This window comes from Barbus barbus, assembly GCF_936440315.1.
Source record: "Barbus barbus genome assembly, chromosome: 28".
In the NCBI taxonomy this organism is placed as follows: Eukaryota; Metazoa; Chordata; class Actinopteri; order Cypriniformes; family Cyprinidae; genus Barbus; species Barbus barbus.
The window spans coordinates 18,325,009-18,342,106 of NC_136756.1; the positions used below are offsets into that span (position 1 = coordinate 18,325,009).

Sequence of the window (17,098 nt, forward strand, 5' to 3'; positions counted from 1 at the left end):
TGCTTGGTGCCAATGGGCAAGGATTATAAAAACATATTTATGGGGTTGGAAGTAGGTCAGCATTCCCGGAAATGCTCACGGGGGACAGAGGCGGTCATGTGTTGAAAGAAATAGAGCTGGGAAGATGAGTCTAAACAAACACATTTCACACACACTTCATAAATTCGCTGCTCTATTTCCTGTACTGTAGGTCTTTACTTCAAGTGCTTCTCTCGCAATCTCGCTTGCTCACTTGTTTGTTTACTTTCCCTCTCTCTCTTGTTTCTCCCTGTTTTCCTGACTTTTTTAACAAATACCTCTCTCAGCCATGAAATAAGTGCAGATTACCGTGAATTATGTGATGTGACACATTTGCAGCTAGCCTATAATAAACGCTGTGAATTACAGTGTTCTCTTGTCCGCTGAGCCACATACCCTCTTGCTCGGCTTCAGTGTATTCTTAGATTCTCAGTGACTGCTTGAACATGCACATATCTACTGGTATCAGTGAGGATAAAACGTCTTTGGAGTCATTTATAGATTTATTAAATATTAAATACATCATTTTTACACATACACTGGAAACATCATTCTTGTAATCATTATTTCTTGTCATGTTTTTCCATAAATACTGAAATACCCTTAGATACATTGACTTGAGAAGCAAAACTGGAAAAGATATGAAGACTTTTCATATCACATATCTTTAAGTTTATTTATTTATTTATTTTGTTCTTTATTTCAATTGACAAATGTTTTCTTGTTTTAAGCATAAATCATAAATCTGTAAAAAACGTTTCCCTCCAAAATTGCTGGTAAATTTTATTTTAAAATTAATTACAAAGAAATAGTTCTCTAGTGAAAAATAAAATCTACTAAAATGTATTTGAAATACATTTATTTTATGCTAAGTATACTAAAACATTCTCCAATAATCCTTGTTTTATTTCCATGTTTTAAAAATAATTTTTAGATTGTATTTACTGTAAAACAAGACAGAAATACTGATTAAAATGTTTACAGTGTAGCTGTAGTATATTAGATTTTTGTTTATGAAAACATTTAACCTCAGTTGCTCTAAGAATATGAGAGACTTATAAAAATAGTTTTTTCAGAAATATTACTTATTTCAGAGTAATTATTCTTGTTCGAAAAACACCAATGGTCAAAATTACTGAAGACAAAAACCAATGACCATTCAGTCCATGGCATTAACCTACATTTCGCTTCAGCTACTTCAGCTAGAATATATATATGAAGCCAAATCGCTGTGAGTGCAGAGAATCAGCAGTCAGAGTGTGAGAAACACTTCAAAGTGCTCATTTTTATCTAATCATTTTAAAAGGACCAACAGAAAAGAGCACAAGAGTGGAATTTCCATAGTGGACTTCAATAAAAATCACTCAAGTCATAAAAATGCATAACGCACATGAAGTGTTCAGTCATTCAAAGTGCATGAACCCATATCAGTCAGTGCAGAAATGTTACCGTGGGACCGAAGACCGAGATCCAAAGCATCATGGGTAGAGGGTGAAGAAGAGACAGAGCAGCAGGCAAGATCTTAAAAGGAAGGTGTGGCTGTTTTAATAATGTGACTAAACAGTCGCAAATTCCCTTTAAATCCAGTCTGCTGGGTAACCATAGCAACGAAGACAGGCGAATCCCATTAGGTGCGGAGAGGACCTCCGGAAGACCCAAAATGCACCTTATCTCTTCTTAGGCTTTGCCTGGGGGGCACTTGTGATGCAGTGTTGCACCAGAATATGATGATGTAAACAGTTTTTATGGACAGTAGGCGAGAGATAGAAAGGTCAAGTATAACTCACATTGACGATGGCTTCTTTAGTCTGAGCCATATCTGATATCACACCGTCTGTGATGATGAGAAGCACAAAGTACTGCGAGCCGTCTTGAACTGCTGCAGCATACCTGTTCCCAGACACACACACACACACACACACTTTCACATTAACAAACAAATTAACAGAAACCGTCATGATCCAAATCACCCAAATGAACCATAACCCAAATATGAAAATCTCTTCATGCTGGTACTGTTGATTGTTTGTTTTAACATGGCGAATGAATAATGAAAGAATGAGCATCCTCAATGAACACTTAATATTCAGCGCTGAACCTCATACATATATATATTTGCTGTGGGATGTCCCTGTACTATTGACACAGCTCTTCTGCCTTCATCAAAATCCCAAAATGCTCTTTGTCATGCAAAACATTTTACAGAAGCTATGACAGAAGAGCTGGTCTCTCGGAGGTCCACACACGGTCACAGCAACATGAAACAAATACTTTATGCTTGTTAAATCATCTACATGTTAATTTTGACAATACGTACAATCACTATCACATTAGCTACAGTGTTCATGAGTATAGAAGCCTGTGTCTGCCTCAGAATACAAAGAAGTCAAGTGTGACTTTTTGTAATTATTATTTCATTCCTCACAACTACGACTTTGTTTCAGCTTTATAGCTCATAATTGTGACTTTGTTGTACATAATTGTGATTTTACAGTACATCTCACAATTGCGAATTTGTTATAACTGCAATATCTCAATTGTGACTCTCACAATCGTGATTATTTTTATAATTATGAAAATTTCTCACAATTTCACATTTGTTTCACAAAATTGTGACTTTATAGCTCACAACTGTCAATTTGTTGCACATAATTGTGATTTTATCTCACAGTTGTAAGTTTGTTTGTCATAATTCCAATATCTCATTGTGACGTTCTCACAGTTGTGATCATTATTTTAATTATGCCTGTTTCTCGTAATTTCAACTTTTATTCTCATAATTGCGACTTTACATCTCACAATTTTGACTGTTTCCCAAAACTACAACATTATATATCTCACAATTGTGACTTTCTCACAGTTACAACATTATTGCAACTTTACATGTCACAAAATGGTTTTATTTATTGTTTTAACAGTAAACAGTTATTTGACAGTTATCAGTTTGTATAAGGTGAAACCTTTTTCATACATCAGTACTCACAACATCCTGAAGAATATGCAAACAGAAGCAGCACTCTAAACAGTGAGCTTAAATGTAAGGACACATTAGTGACACTATATGCGTGACCAAATCTGTGTGGGAAAATCTTTCGGCCTCGAGCCAAGCTTGCACAGATTCCTATTGAACTGACTATATTTGACCTTGAAAATTCACCAAACAATATTAAATGTGACTACAACTTTACATTTCGAAAAGAGCAACAGTTGTGTTCTATGAGCTCCTATTTTTATAATATTTTGGATGTCAACTCTGGCTATGAAGTTTTAGCCAATGAGTCCCAAAACACCAGATGAAAATGTGATCTTCTGTTTTTCCAAAACTGTAAATGCGAAACTCAAAAGAAAGTCTGTCATCACAAACATTTTTGCTTGACTGAGCAAAGACTGTGATTTTAATAGGACCATTTTGTATTCATTTGAGTCTAGAAATCAATCTCAGCTCTGTATTTCTACTGGTTTACACAGGATAAGTTTTCAACTCCTTTGAGCGAATGCTGTTGTATTTTTCTTACCTTGCTACATGGTTGATGACAGGAGCAAAATTGGTAGGTCCGTAGAGCTGGACAGTCTTCAGACTCTCGTGGTAAGCCTCTAGGATGCCCTCCATACCGTTGCAGTATGGGTTATCTACATTACCATTCTTCAAAGAGAACATCAGAGATCAATCAATGCTATGCCTGTACTGTCAAAACCAAATCAGCAGACTAGATGTATCATAATACTTTACATTTCTCAATATATCTGTCATTATACATTTGAATATAAAACTGTAGAGTATAGAGTATTCATTAGTATGTCTATGCACTAGAATTTGCGCCACATCAGATAATTCAACTGCGAATCAATTTAAATGGCGATGGTGCGTCTCAAGGACACAAAAGTGTCATGCAACCAAAAACTGGTTCTTTCTGCATACTAAAAACCCATTTTGCACATTCATATTCCTCAAACGTAACGTCAAAACTTTCTCAAGTGTGTCGCCCTTAGGGATCTCAGAATCTGTTGAGTATTTTATGATTCATCATTAGATAATTATTCATGCTCTAAGGACAATGATATACTTGAAGAGTGAAGCAGCAAGAATGAAAATGAATAGTCATGATCCTAAGTTCCAGCACAGGGAAAAAGAGGTGGAAGGAGGAGTAGCTGACGAAGGAAAAAAGAGAAAGAGTGAGCGAAAACTAATTAAGAGACTCAAAATGCTCGACGAGATGAGGGTTTGGCACACACGCATCATGAATGCTTGGGTAACGTTAATGAGCAGGAGTGTCAGGAGAGCCTTATTTACACATTACACTTAGATGTAACCGAGCATTACTAATTACAATATCATCAACATATGTGTAAACAACTAAATAAATACTTCAAAACAACCATACATACCCTCACACATTAAATTTCACAGAGCAACACTGTTCAGAGTGTCTGAAAAACACGGCACGCATTTAGGATTCAAACAGAAATGACTCTGGATGTGCGCCAGCTAGCTGTGAAATCCACATAATCTATCATATCTAGGAAACAGGTACCAGGGGAAATTCATGGGAAACCCGGCCATCAGGAGGAAGTTTGGCTCCAAAGCCCAATGCAGGAAACATCTTATCGCTGTCATAGTCCTGAATGATCTCGCCTACAGCCTTCAACGCCATGGCATACGCGTTCATCTGATAGGGGTTCATGTAATGCAGGGAGGTAGACTGAGAAGGGTTCCCTAGAGTTTAAAGAGAGAAACAAATAATAAATTAAGGCAAAATCTGATTCAGATCTGTTGGTCAACACAGAGAGAACAAATCCAGTCAACACTGAAAAAAAAAAACAATCCTTACCATTGGACGCAGTGAAATCAATGGCCACTGTGAAATGGATCTGAGTGCTAGAGAGAGAGAAAGAGGGAAGGTAAGAATATCAAATGGAAGCATTTTAATATAAGCCAACATTTTCACACATTACAGATGTGAGAACCTGACAGTGAGGCTCAACAAAGGTGATGGATCCTGATTCACCCCAAACTGTGGCACAGATCACATTTTCAGCTTCAATACACTCCAATGTTTCCACTCCCGCTGTTCGAGAGGTTGGTGTAATTACCATCCCCAGCCCTGCATTGTGTCGTCTCTCTCACCTGACAGGCAGAAAGCCAACCTCCCGCTCAGCAGCCAGACGTTCCTCAGAATCAACTCTGCCTGGTGGGCAGATCCAACATCTGTGTAAACCCACTTCTTTTTCCTCATTTTTTTTAAAATTAGGGCAACAGTGAAACTGGTCTCAGAACAGCAGTCGAGGACGACTTCCACATACAAAACCGCTAAACATCACAGATTTGCTCACAACTCTGTTTCTATACTGAAATCAGTGGGAACTCCAGCTTAGTCCTGGATTACTGATGCTTATCATGCAGAGAGACTGGCTGTACAGAGGACAGTACATTCACTAGACACAGTATGGAGCCAGTGATTACCCACTGATTCTGATAGCTAGAGTTCAATGGGCATCAGAGCAGAGTGCAGGGACATGTCTTTTAAATAACAGTCCTTTGAAATACAATTTCATTCAAGCAATCCAAAGAAGAAATGTTATAATGCCATATCAGTGTATTATATACAGTGGGGTCCAAAAAATGGCATATTTTTTAAAACTGAATTTGTCATTTAACTTATTAGTCACAAAATATATTTTTAACAAACTGGATGAAAGTTGAAATATTTTTATGATTTTTAATTTAAAACTTTTTAAAGTTAAAATTATTATTATTTCCTTATTTTTATTTTATTTTCACTGTTTAAGTGTATTCCAAGTTCAAGTTAAATTTGATTAGAATTAAAGCAATGTTCATAGCATAAAAATGAATAAACAAATAAATAAAAATGTCCCAGTTCTGTTTTCCTTAAACGTTCTGGTTAGTTTTCCACTATCATATCTTATACAGATAAAATAGCATGCAGTAATGCAATTAAAAAACAAAAATAAAAATAAAATAAACATTCATGTAAGCAGACATAGGTCCCAGATTTTGTTTCACTCATAAAGCATTATTCTTTGTAAAGCTGCTTCAGTACAGTAATTATTGTGAAAAGTGCTATGCCAATAAATTGAAGTTGAAAAGAAAAATATATAAAAATCTGTTACAGTTTCTAATACTGGCATTTTTAAATGGCCATAAAACATCTAATTGGATAACCAACGTTTTTGTTCAGTTTGATTTTGTTTAACTCTTTATCTCCCCTTAAATTAACAGAAAATAAATGGCTAATCTGAACACCTGCACAATAGAACCGATTATACTGGAACAAACAAGTTTTTCTGCTGCTGATGGGAGTACAGAACACTTGTAAATAACCTCTGAAGCACTGAAAAATATCATAATGACATCTAATATCTGAATCTCAATGGCTTTGCCTTTTAAGCATGAACTCTGTGCTCTCAGTGCAAATGAGAAATGAGCTCTGATGAGAAAGTCGGAAAACATGGAGTATGAAGTCAGTGAATATTTATGAAACATTTGCACACACACAAAGAAATCATCCTCTGATGGCAAGTGGGTAAAACACAAAAACAAAAAGGGGGAAAAACATTTTAAAGAAGGCCATGCGGCTACAGCTGTCATTCATACGCAACCCCTGTGGCGAGATGTTTTCCTAAGCGCTTATTCATCAGTGATGGGTCAGCAGAGAGTAATTATGTATTTTAAATATCCACTGTACATCCGCAAACATGACCACACATCTGTTAATGAGTGGTTCGGACCAAATCATATTCATATGCAACACAAGGGTATTGTGTTTATGCAAAGACCTTGGGTAAAGACCAAAAAACTGAATCCTTTTACCAGCCTTTATTATTATTATTATTATTTAGAGGTGGGGGGAGTAGCACAATGGTGATTAACAAGCTCTGTTTATGCTTTTTTATCTTCATTCTTTTTTTTCCGTACATCTTTTTTGTTTATTATCACTGATATCTCTAGGCACAAAGCCGGGGCTGGTGCATTAATCTGCATTATATCGGGAACCTCAACAGCTCCTTTAGTGGAGACAAAAACCTCCGAGAGCTTTTGGACCGGAGCTTTTATATGAAGAACATTTATCTTAATGCTGGAATTCTGAATGTCATCTATAGGAGTGAAAAAAACAGCTAGAATAGAATGATATAGAATGATGGGATTGTGACTGTCATATTAGCAACAGTGCAGACAGATGTGTTTTACATTCATGATAAATAAACATTTTGATCAAATGAATGCAAAAAGCACTGACAGTTTTTTTATATATATATAAATATATTTTGTAAATGTACTAATGTGTAACTTGATCCAGAAACACACACATCTCTGCAATGCGGTAGTTTTGTATTTCCGCACTGTATGGTTATGAGTGTCTTGTGTCTTTCTAAAGCTAGATTCCTCTCATGAGTTCTTCAATCATATTTTAACAATGTCTCACTCTGGCCCAGGATGAAGTGCAATCTGATGAGTTCAAGAGAACTCTAAAGATCTAATCATCCATAAAAAGGGCTTTACTAAGATTAGTTGAAGAAAATAAGAAAGAACAAAAGCATCACATTTCCATGAAAAGGTACTTGTGTTTCTTGCTACTGTATCTCCCACTGGAAATGAATCACAAATCTAATGTTAATGATTTCACCTAGACAGCAATGAAATAGATAGAAAATAATGGAGATCAATGGAGACTGTTTCTCAGGTTTTACTCCTAAGAAAAAGTCCCTATAATCTTGCGTGTCTCCTTTAGGGTTTCAGAGGAGATCTCAACAATATCACAAACTGTGTTCAGTTTAAATGCTCAAAAGTCAAAGATTTCTCAACAAATTCTTTTTCTCTTGAATCTATTTTATTTCTACTTTGTCAACAATCATCTCATTTGTGTCCAGTTTGTTTCTAATAATAAAGCGAATAAATGCTTAATGTAAATGTGATTAACTTAGTCTAGACAAAAGTTCTTCCATGCAGTCCATTTCTTTTCAAAAACATGATTAAACGTTTAATAAGGTCCTCAGAAAAGGTTTTAAATTTTACATTAACTCTGAGCGCTACCTTTATGACCTGCACTATAATTAACACTTCTCTCTTAAGACATTATTCTTTCATTCATTCGCAGCAGTAAAAAGAGAATCCATCTCACTCTCTGAACCAGGATATGATGATTTAAGAACGAAATAGGGTTATATATAGTCCTCTTTGTAAAGAGGAAAGTGAATGAAATGTGTAGCAATGGGAAATCCATACAAAGGTCTGCTTTCAGCGTCAATATTAAAGGTCAGAGTCTGATGGAGGAAAATAACAAAGGTGAAAACCTGACAGAAAGCAGTTTGAGTGTGGACAGGGTGATCTGACTCGGTGTGAACTGAACGTGGCAAATAGGGCAATGTCAGAGCTATATAGATTACTCCAGTGTGAAAGGTCAGCTGGATAGTCACAGATCATAGACTGTTTACGCTCTCGCTTGCTTTATTACTCTGTCTCTCTGTTTTTTATTTTTAGGCTTTTGCCACGTTTATTTTTTTAACTCTCGGGTGCAAAAGCTGTCACTGGAGTGGTACCTTTGAAAAAGTACACCTTTGTAACTTATTTATCCCTAAAGCATCCATATTAGTACATTTTCTGAGAGTGCAGATACATATAAAAATATATAAAATCAATATATAACATATAAAATATATAAATCTCTTTAACTGTAAAATACATATATGTTATCTATTTTTGTCTTGTTTTCCGGTAAATATATCTAAACAGCCTTAAGATAAGTACCATTCAAAATTTTGGGGCAAGCTAAATGTCTTTTTCAGAAAGAAATAATACTATTATTCAGCAGGGATGCATTAACTTGATAACATGCGACAGTAAATATATTTATAATGTTACAAAAGATTTCTACTGCAGTTACTTTGACATTTCTATTCATCAAATGTATCAAAAATGTATCACAGTTTTTACAAACTGCACAGCATGCTTCTTATTAGAATGATTTCTGAAGGATCATGTGACACTGAACAATGATTCTGAAAATTCAGCTTTGACATCAAAGGAATAAATGTTATACATAATAACATAATAAATGTTATATCTCTTAAACAGCACAGCCTGATGGACAGAGTGAGAGATACTGGGTGATATCAGTCTCCAGCAGGATGAGACACACTAGTATCTTTAGGTGTGGGACAGGAAGCATGCAGGAGCTGATCAATACTGGATCACAAAAGGGTGGAGAGAGCAGAACATTCAAACCATTAAGCACGGTTATCAGATTAATTGCCTGCTGATAAAGCAGGTGAGTCTGATTTTCTTATCCATGAACCATCCAGAAGAGGAGAGCCGGGAATTACTTAAATTCTGACAGTACTATTTTAATGCTAAAAGACTGTTTGCACTGGCGCAAGCTATATGTACATCTGGCCCTTGAAAACACCCAGGCAAATGGTTAGTAAAATCAATGTTTGTTTCTCTGTAAACAAAAACAAAAAAAAAATGTAACAATTAATATTACTTTATTTAGTATAAATGGATGTATAAACTAACAATCAAAAGTTTGGGGTTGGTAGAAGTCTTATTCTCAACAAGGTTGCAATTATTTGATCAAAAGTATAATAAAAACAGTAATATTATGAAAAAAATATTACAAATGTTCTCCATTTTAATATATTTAAAAATATAATTTATTCCTGTGATAGAAAGGCTGAATGATCAACAGGCAATTTTCAGTGTCTCATGATCATTCAGAAATCATTCTGATATTCTAAGATCTGTAAATCTAAAAAATATACTAACAACATAATAATAATAATATAAAATACTAATAACAATACTGTTATTTTTAATCAATGTAATGCATTACTGCTGAATAAAAGCATTCATTTCTTGTTTATATTCTTAAATATTCTTACAGGCCCCAAACATTTCAACAGTAGTGTCATTAATTATTATTATATAATTAATAGTGTAAATAATTATTCTTTGCAATATTAATGGATATTTTTTAATACAAAATGCACTTTTAACCACTTTTTTTTTACAGTATACAGTCAGGATAAATCACTAGCTTTGAAACCTGATCAGATGGAGGTATCTCAATAGGCAGCGTTTTATTCAGACCTTGGATACCTCCAGATACTCCCTGTCAGTACAGCATTTTTCAGGTTTAGGAAGCAGACTCAAGTCAGAGATAACAGACACAGAGGGGCAGCAGGTCATGCTTTCTAATATCAGACATATCAATGGATCAGTCCACAGTATAAGGTCGACAGCTTTGAGATGTTTTCCACACTACTGGCATCCGTGCACAAGGCAGCCTTTCATCAGTGTAAACTGAAGAGGACCTGGCAACCCCTGAATGGTGATAACAGTAACTACTACAATAGCCGTGTTTGTTGTTCTAGTTTAACATTTAAGGGGTTATTCAGGTCTTGTTTACTGGAGCTCTTTCCCAAAGCTGTTTGATGAGCTGTTTGACGCCATTACTGTGATAACATCCTGATGGCTTCAGCAAGATTCTGACCTTTACATCCGTTGAGAATGTTTACAAAAATTACATGTTGTGACGCTGTGATTTCAGAAGCATTTCTGAAAAGTCTAAATACAGTACATACGCTTACATGAGGGTGATTGTGTGTATTTTCGTCCGTACCCTGCTTTGATGTAGTCCAGGAACGTGTGTTCAGCCTCCACCGAGAACGAAAGCAGTGTCACCTGGGTAATTGAGCAACAAAGAACAGACGGTTTACACCAGCATATGAGCACAAACCATATCTGCCACGAAACAATCCATCATGGCATTATGCAAAGACTCTTCTTTCAGCTGACACAGTCTTTTTCATTAGTACTGTCATTAGACAACCAGAATCTTTCCATGTTAGGAGGAAGACAGGTGATGGACTATTCATTTGAGTTCTGATTACAATCTCAAAGCCAATTCATGGCAGTCAATGCAGAGAGTCTTTGTGGATCATCAATCACTGTTATCCACTCGGACCTCCAATATTACTTCCTCACTGCTCACCTTATCAGAGTATGAAACAGAAAGCACTATTCAGTCAGGGGACTTGGATCTCAGATTGTCGAGTAATTTATCTGAATAATATCCAGTCATTCAGAGTCCTTGTGGAATACAGCTAGACAAAATTAATCTATGTAAGAATGAAGTGAATGCAATGATAAAGCTTTTTTTCAGCATTTTAGTTTTCTTGTAAAAAATACATAAACATCCTCAAAACAGGATAAAATTCACTTGAGATACAAAATTGTGCTGTTATTGTTAACTAAAACTGAAGTCGACAATAATTCTGAAATAAAACAGATTCATTATACACACACACATACAGTGCCCTCCAAAAGTATTGGAACAGTAAAGACAAAATTGCCTTTTTGGCTGTGGAGTCAAGACATTTACAAATATGATTAAAAGATGAATATGAGACAAACATACAGAATGTCACATTTTATTATTGGGTGATTCAACACATAGATGTTTTACCAGCTAAGAAGTTCAGGACTTTTAGAGTTTCATCCCTCTATCTGATGTGAGCATTGGTATTGGAACAGTTGCCTCACAGGTCTTTCTAAGTGATCAGCTGTGTCCTGTTGCATTAATAGAGTGGTGGAACTATGATGTCACTTTGTAGGCGAAAACCCGGAAGCGAGTTAGCATTTTAGCACTTCCGGTTCCATCATCCCAGAGTCAATGGGTTTTTTGAATGGGATTTTGGTTAAATCCCTTAAATAAGGTCCGTGGTTTACACAGGCTCAAGATACTTTCACGTTTTATTCTACGTCATAAAACACACCAGTTACACCCCACTCGTGATTTTTTAAAGCTGTTACGTTTCTTTAAAAAGACGGTTGCTAACAAGTTGCTAAATGGGACTACAAGCGCTGTCGGAGACATTCAATGTCATCACGCCGAACAGGAACTCATTCTAACCCGCTTTTACAGTCTCATGCTCTTTTGGATTAAAATTCATCCAGAGTAAATAATTATCATGGAAAATGTTTCTAAAAATAAGTTTAAAAGTGGTCGGAAACGTGGTGGTGGTGACGTTGAAGGAGAGCGACCGTGGTGCTGTAGTTCGTTTATAGCCTAATGTTAGCTTTTTAGTTCTGGCGCTTGTATTTAGGCTTCAAAATTCATAAAATTTGTATTACTTTGTAAAGATTATCTCGATGGTCAAAACGTGTAAGTTTCATGAACTATGATTGAACACTGAGCTTATTTTTTGCGATTACCCAAAAGCCTATGGGAAAATCCTATTGGTTTTTGTCGAGGGAACCAGTTTCATGCTAACAGCCGATCCGCCTACAGAGTTCCGTCATAGTTTCTTCAGATATTAAAAGCATGGAATGTGTTGTATCAGTTATATCCATTACTTCTGCATTCTGAATCTTGCATTCGATGATGACACACACAAACCAGGATGAAGATGAGGAAGCTGACTTTGAGAGAAAAGCAAGCAATTTGGATGCTAAAAGAAAAGAGGAAGTCAGTTAGAGCTCCAGCAAAAACAAAGGGCATGGATAAATCAAGAGTTTGGAAACCACCAGCGACACCAGCAACCAACAATGACCTGATCGGCTGAGAAAACAACAGTAGTTGATGACAGACAAATCATAAAAGCTGTAAAAATAAACCCTAAAAGACATGTCTGTAATATCACCAACAACTTCCAGAAAGCTGGGGTGATGCTCTGACAATCTTCTGTCCTCAGGAGACTTTGACACAGAATTACAGATGCTACACAGCAAAATGCAAACCTCTGACCAGCACCAAAAATAGAAAGGCAAGATTAGAGTTTGCAAAAAAGCAAAAAGGTGAGCCAGATGAGTTTTGGAACTGTGTTTAAGGACCGATGAGACAAAGATGAACCTTTATCTAAGTGATGGGAAAGCAAAAATGTGGAGAAAAAAAGGGAACTGCAATGGAACCCAAGCATACAGCTTCATCTGTAAAGCATGGTGGAGGTGGTGTCATGGCATGAGCATGCATGGCTGTCTCTGGAACAGGCCATCTCAACTTTACTGATGACTTAATGTATGATGACAGTAGCAGAATGAATTTGGAAGGATACAAAACCATCTTGCCTACCAATATTCAAGAAAATACCACCAGATTCATTGGGAAGTGCTTCATATAGCATCAGGACAATGACCCAAAACACCCAGCCAGTTGAGTCAAGGAATTTATAAGGGCAAAGAAATGGAAAGTCTTAGATTGCCCAAGTCAATCTCCAGATGAAGAGGAGAGTAAAGGCAGAAACTCCCCAAAACAAGCAACAACTGGAATTGGCTGCATTAAAGGCTGGGAAAAGCATTTCAAAGGATGAGACCAAGAGTCTGGTGATGTCTATGGGTCACAGACTCACTGCTGTGATTGTGCGCAAGGGATCTGCAACTAAATAATAGCTTTTAATCTTTTATATCTGCCTTATGTTCAACTGTCCCAATACTTATGCTCACATCAATGAGTGGGATGAACTCTAAAAGTGCTGTTCTTTTTATTTGGTAAAACATATGTGTTGAAACGGCTAATAATAAAATGTGACATTCTGTAGTTTTGCTCATAATCATCTTTTAATCATATTTGCAAATGTCTTGACTCCACAGCCAACAAAGCAATTTTGTCTTTACTGTTCCAATACTTATGGAGGGGACTGTATATATATATATATATATATATATATATATATGAATAAACTATGAATAAATACTCAAAATAATACTAAAATAACAGTGTTGCTATAGAGAGAGTAGCATTGTTCTGAAAAAGGATAACTTGTTTTTAGTGAACATCTCTTGAATTTTTTTATTGTTTATGTTCAACAAATATTTTTTTATTGTTTTAGGCATAACTCACAGAACTGAGTTTAATTTTCTTCAAGCAAGAAAAACTATTTGACAGTGTGATAAAAAATGTAAACTTAATTTAAGATATATTGGAAATAAATCTTATTATCTTATGCAGTATTACTTCTAAGGTAAGTTTAGCATGTTTAAATGTTTGTATTGAAAGGAAGAAGTACTGATTTTGTGCAGGATTTTAGGATAGCAAATTATCTACTCACTGTGCCAGAGTTTATGTATCTCCTCTTTTTGAGTTTCTTTTTAGGATTTACCACCTGAAATAGAAAATTTAGAAATGACACATTATTTACAGGAAGAGTGGGAGTGTGTGTGTGAGACAGAGAATGAGAGAAAATGGTTCTCATTAGAGCTGTTACTTGTCCTAAATAAGAGAAGTTTGAGAGCTCTGCTGCTGGATCATTCCCAGTCATTTCTGTTCCACTTACTTACAAAGACACAACTGATATGTGTTCAGATGCTTTGAGAAATCCAGTTCAGGTTGGTTACATACACAACCTTGGCTGACAGTTTTGGAAACCAGGACACAGATGATGTGATTTGTATGGATTGGGGTTAAACTGAACCGAAACCGCAGCTTCTAGTGTTGTTTGTCCAACTCAATCCCCAGGAAACCCCAGATACTTTCAGCACACCACTGGGACTGTCACACTCCTGTAAAACATCTCACCACCCCCTCACCCCACCACTGGGCTAATGCTAGCTTGACTACACACACACAAACACACAACACATTTATACACACTCCTCACCTCTGCATAGCTATCTGTTACTCTCTCCTCCTTTCTCACATAAACACACGCTTTGTACCCTGTCATGCATTGACTCGTTGTCCTTGTTTTTTGTTTTTTCTTGCTCTCTTCCATAAACCTTCAAAAACAGTCGCTCACACTCATTTGCTGCTGCTGTACTTGCTTGCAGACAAAGTGTGATAATTGCAGAGAGCAAATAAGGGAGACTTGAAATGGTGCAATTTCCATTGCTTGCTGAATCTCTCATGAAACAGATATTAAGAAAATCCAGCTCAGTGCTAATGAAAACTCAAGTTCTTAGATAAAACATTAGATACATGTACAACATATTCCTACATTTTGTTCATTATTAACTAAAACCAGCTCCAACATGGCTGGTCCAAGTTGTCGGTTTAGTCAGCACAGCATTAAACCAGTATTATTACAGTATTATTAATATTATATAAAATAATGTCAACATTACAACAAAACATAATAATAATAATAATAATAATAATAATGTGTGTGTGAGACCCTGGACCACAAAACCAGTCATAGCATGGGTATATTTGTAGCAATAGACAACAATACATTGTATGGGTCAAAATGATCATTTTTTCTTTTATGCCAAAAATCAATAGGATATTAAAGTAAACATGATGTTCCATGAAGATATTTTGTAAATTTCCTACTGTAAATATATCAAAACATAATTGTTGATTAGTAATATGCATTGCTAAGAACTTAATTCGGTCAACTGATTTTCTCAATATTTTGATTTTCAAATAGTTGTATATCAGCCAAATATTGTCCTATCCTACCAATCCATACATCAATGGAAAGCTTATTTATTGATCTTTCAGATGATATTTAATATTTACATCAAAAAAATGACCCATATGACAGGTTTTATGGTCCAGGGTCATATATATACATACATATTCTGTACATTTTTACAAATACATATTATATACATTTTAAATAATGTATATATTTTATAATTATAATAAAGTCGTAAGTCAGTAAAGTCGTGACGTATTGTCAAGTATGGTGACCCATACTCGAAATTGGTGCTCTGCGTTTAACCCATCCAAGTGCACACACAGCAGTGAGTAGTGAACAAATCCACACACACACACACAAACACACACACACACACACACACCGTGAACACACACCCGGAGCAGTGGGCAGCCAATGCTGCGGCGCCCGGGGAGCAGTTGTGGGTTCGGTGCCTTGCTCAAGGGCACCTCAGTCGCGGTTTTTGAGGGTGGAGAGAGCGCTGGGCATTCACTCCCCCCACCTACAATTCCTGCCGGCCCGAGACTCGAACCCGCAACCTTTCGATTACGAGTCCGACTCTCTAACCATTAGGCCACGACTTCCCCGCTGTAATACAACAACAGCAACAAAAATAATAAAACTTATTGGTGAAAAATCACTCTGAATATCAAGGTGATGTTCAAACTCTCACAGTCTCTCTTTTTTTTCAAAGATAAGCTTACATCCGCAAACATTTTTATTTCTTTTCTGACATCATAAATTCATGAATCTAGAATCACTCCTTTATCTGAATACAGTAAACCCTCTCATGATCAATGGATCAGAATCTTCTTCAATGAACTCACCTCGTACACGTTGAACTGACTCTGACCACGAGAGAACTCTCTGAAGCTGGTGGTGAACTCCCCGATAAAATCATGACTGAAGCACAAAGAACAACAATGAGACTCTTACTGTCTGTGATGATGAAGATAGATGGATTTGAACTTTTTTATGAGATCTGGAGTGATCAGTATTCGTTACTGCCAGGCATTTTACAGCAGAGCTGACAGCACCCCAGGAAGCTAGAGGAAAATTTTGCTGCTACGTTGTCAAGGAAAAATATATGATTTGAAAAAATAAAGTGCCTTTGTGTAGGGAGTGCCAAATGCATACATAGGAGAATATATTACATAAATGTGTAGTGTGGGAAAAAACAAATGTGTGTGTGTGTTTCTCTACCTGCCATCTCTGTCCCAGTCATACACCTCCACTTTAATTGACCTGAAATATTCAAAACAGAGCATTTAGAAACATGGTTTGCTATATTTCAGACACCGAAAAGAGCGTGATAGCAGAGCTGATGGATGCTTTCTGATTAAACAGAGCTGAGAGACTCTGTCTCACTGTGGTTTTCATCTCCATGCTAAAACCAACCAATTACAGGCCATTATCCAGAGAGTGCACTCCGAATTAAACAGCGGTCGGCAGAGACTGAACTCCAGGGCTGTGACACGAAGCAGCCGTGGAGCGTCACTTCACCTGACAGGACGCAGGCGAGTTTCATTTAAACATTAATTACATCTGAAGTTTTGAATAATAAGACACTCATTCTGTTCAAAGCAAGTTAACACGATCAATTACACAGAGGCAGCTGAGATTTGTAGACTTGTTAATAAAAATGGCTTTTGAGGGTAATAGCTCTAAACAGTATTTGGCGCCAAAG

General features: G+C 36.3%; 1 protein-coding gene across 1 annotated transcript in view; it reads right to left on the reverse strand.

Moving 5' to 3' along the window:
• LOC306848810 (copine-8-like) overlaps window positions 1-17,098 on the reverse strand; it is a gene marked incomplete at both ends in the record, with an annotated part of 76,221 nt that overhangs the window by 4,263 nt on the left and 54,860 nt on the right. The window contains 8 exons of the mRNA XM_079383570.1: window positions 1,806-1,908; window positions 3,534-3,661; window positions 4,551-4,732; window positions 4,848-4,894; window positions 10,656-10,717; window positions 14,083-14,136; window positions 16,239-16,314; window positions 16,615-16,656. Of these exons, the coding sequence (XP_079239696.1) occupies window positions 1,806-1,908; window positions 3,534-3,661; window positions 4,551-4,732; window positions 4,848-4,894; window positions 10,656-10,717; window positions 14,083-14,136; window positions 16,239-16,314; window positions 16,615-16,656 (694 nt within the window). The remainder of the gene's footprint in view (window positions 1-1,805; window positions 1,909-3,533; window positions 3,662-4,550; window positions 4,733-4,847; window positions 4,895-10,655; window positions 10,718-14,082; window positions 14,137-16,238; window positions 16,315-16,614; window positions 16,657-17,098) is intronic.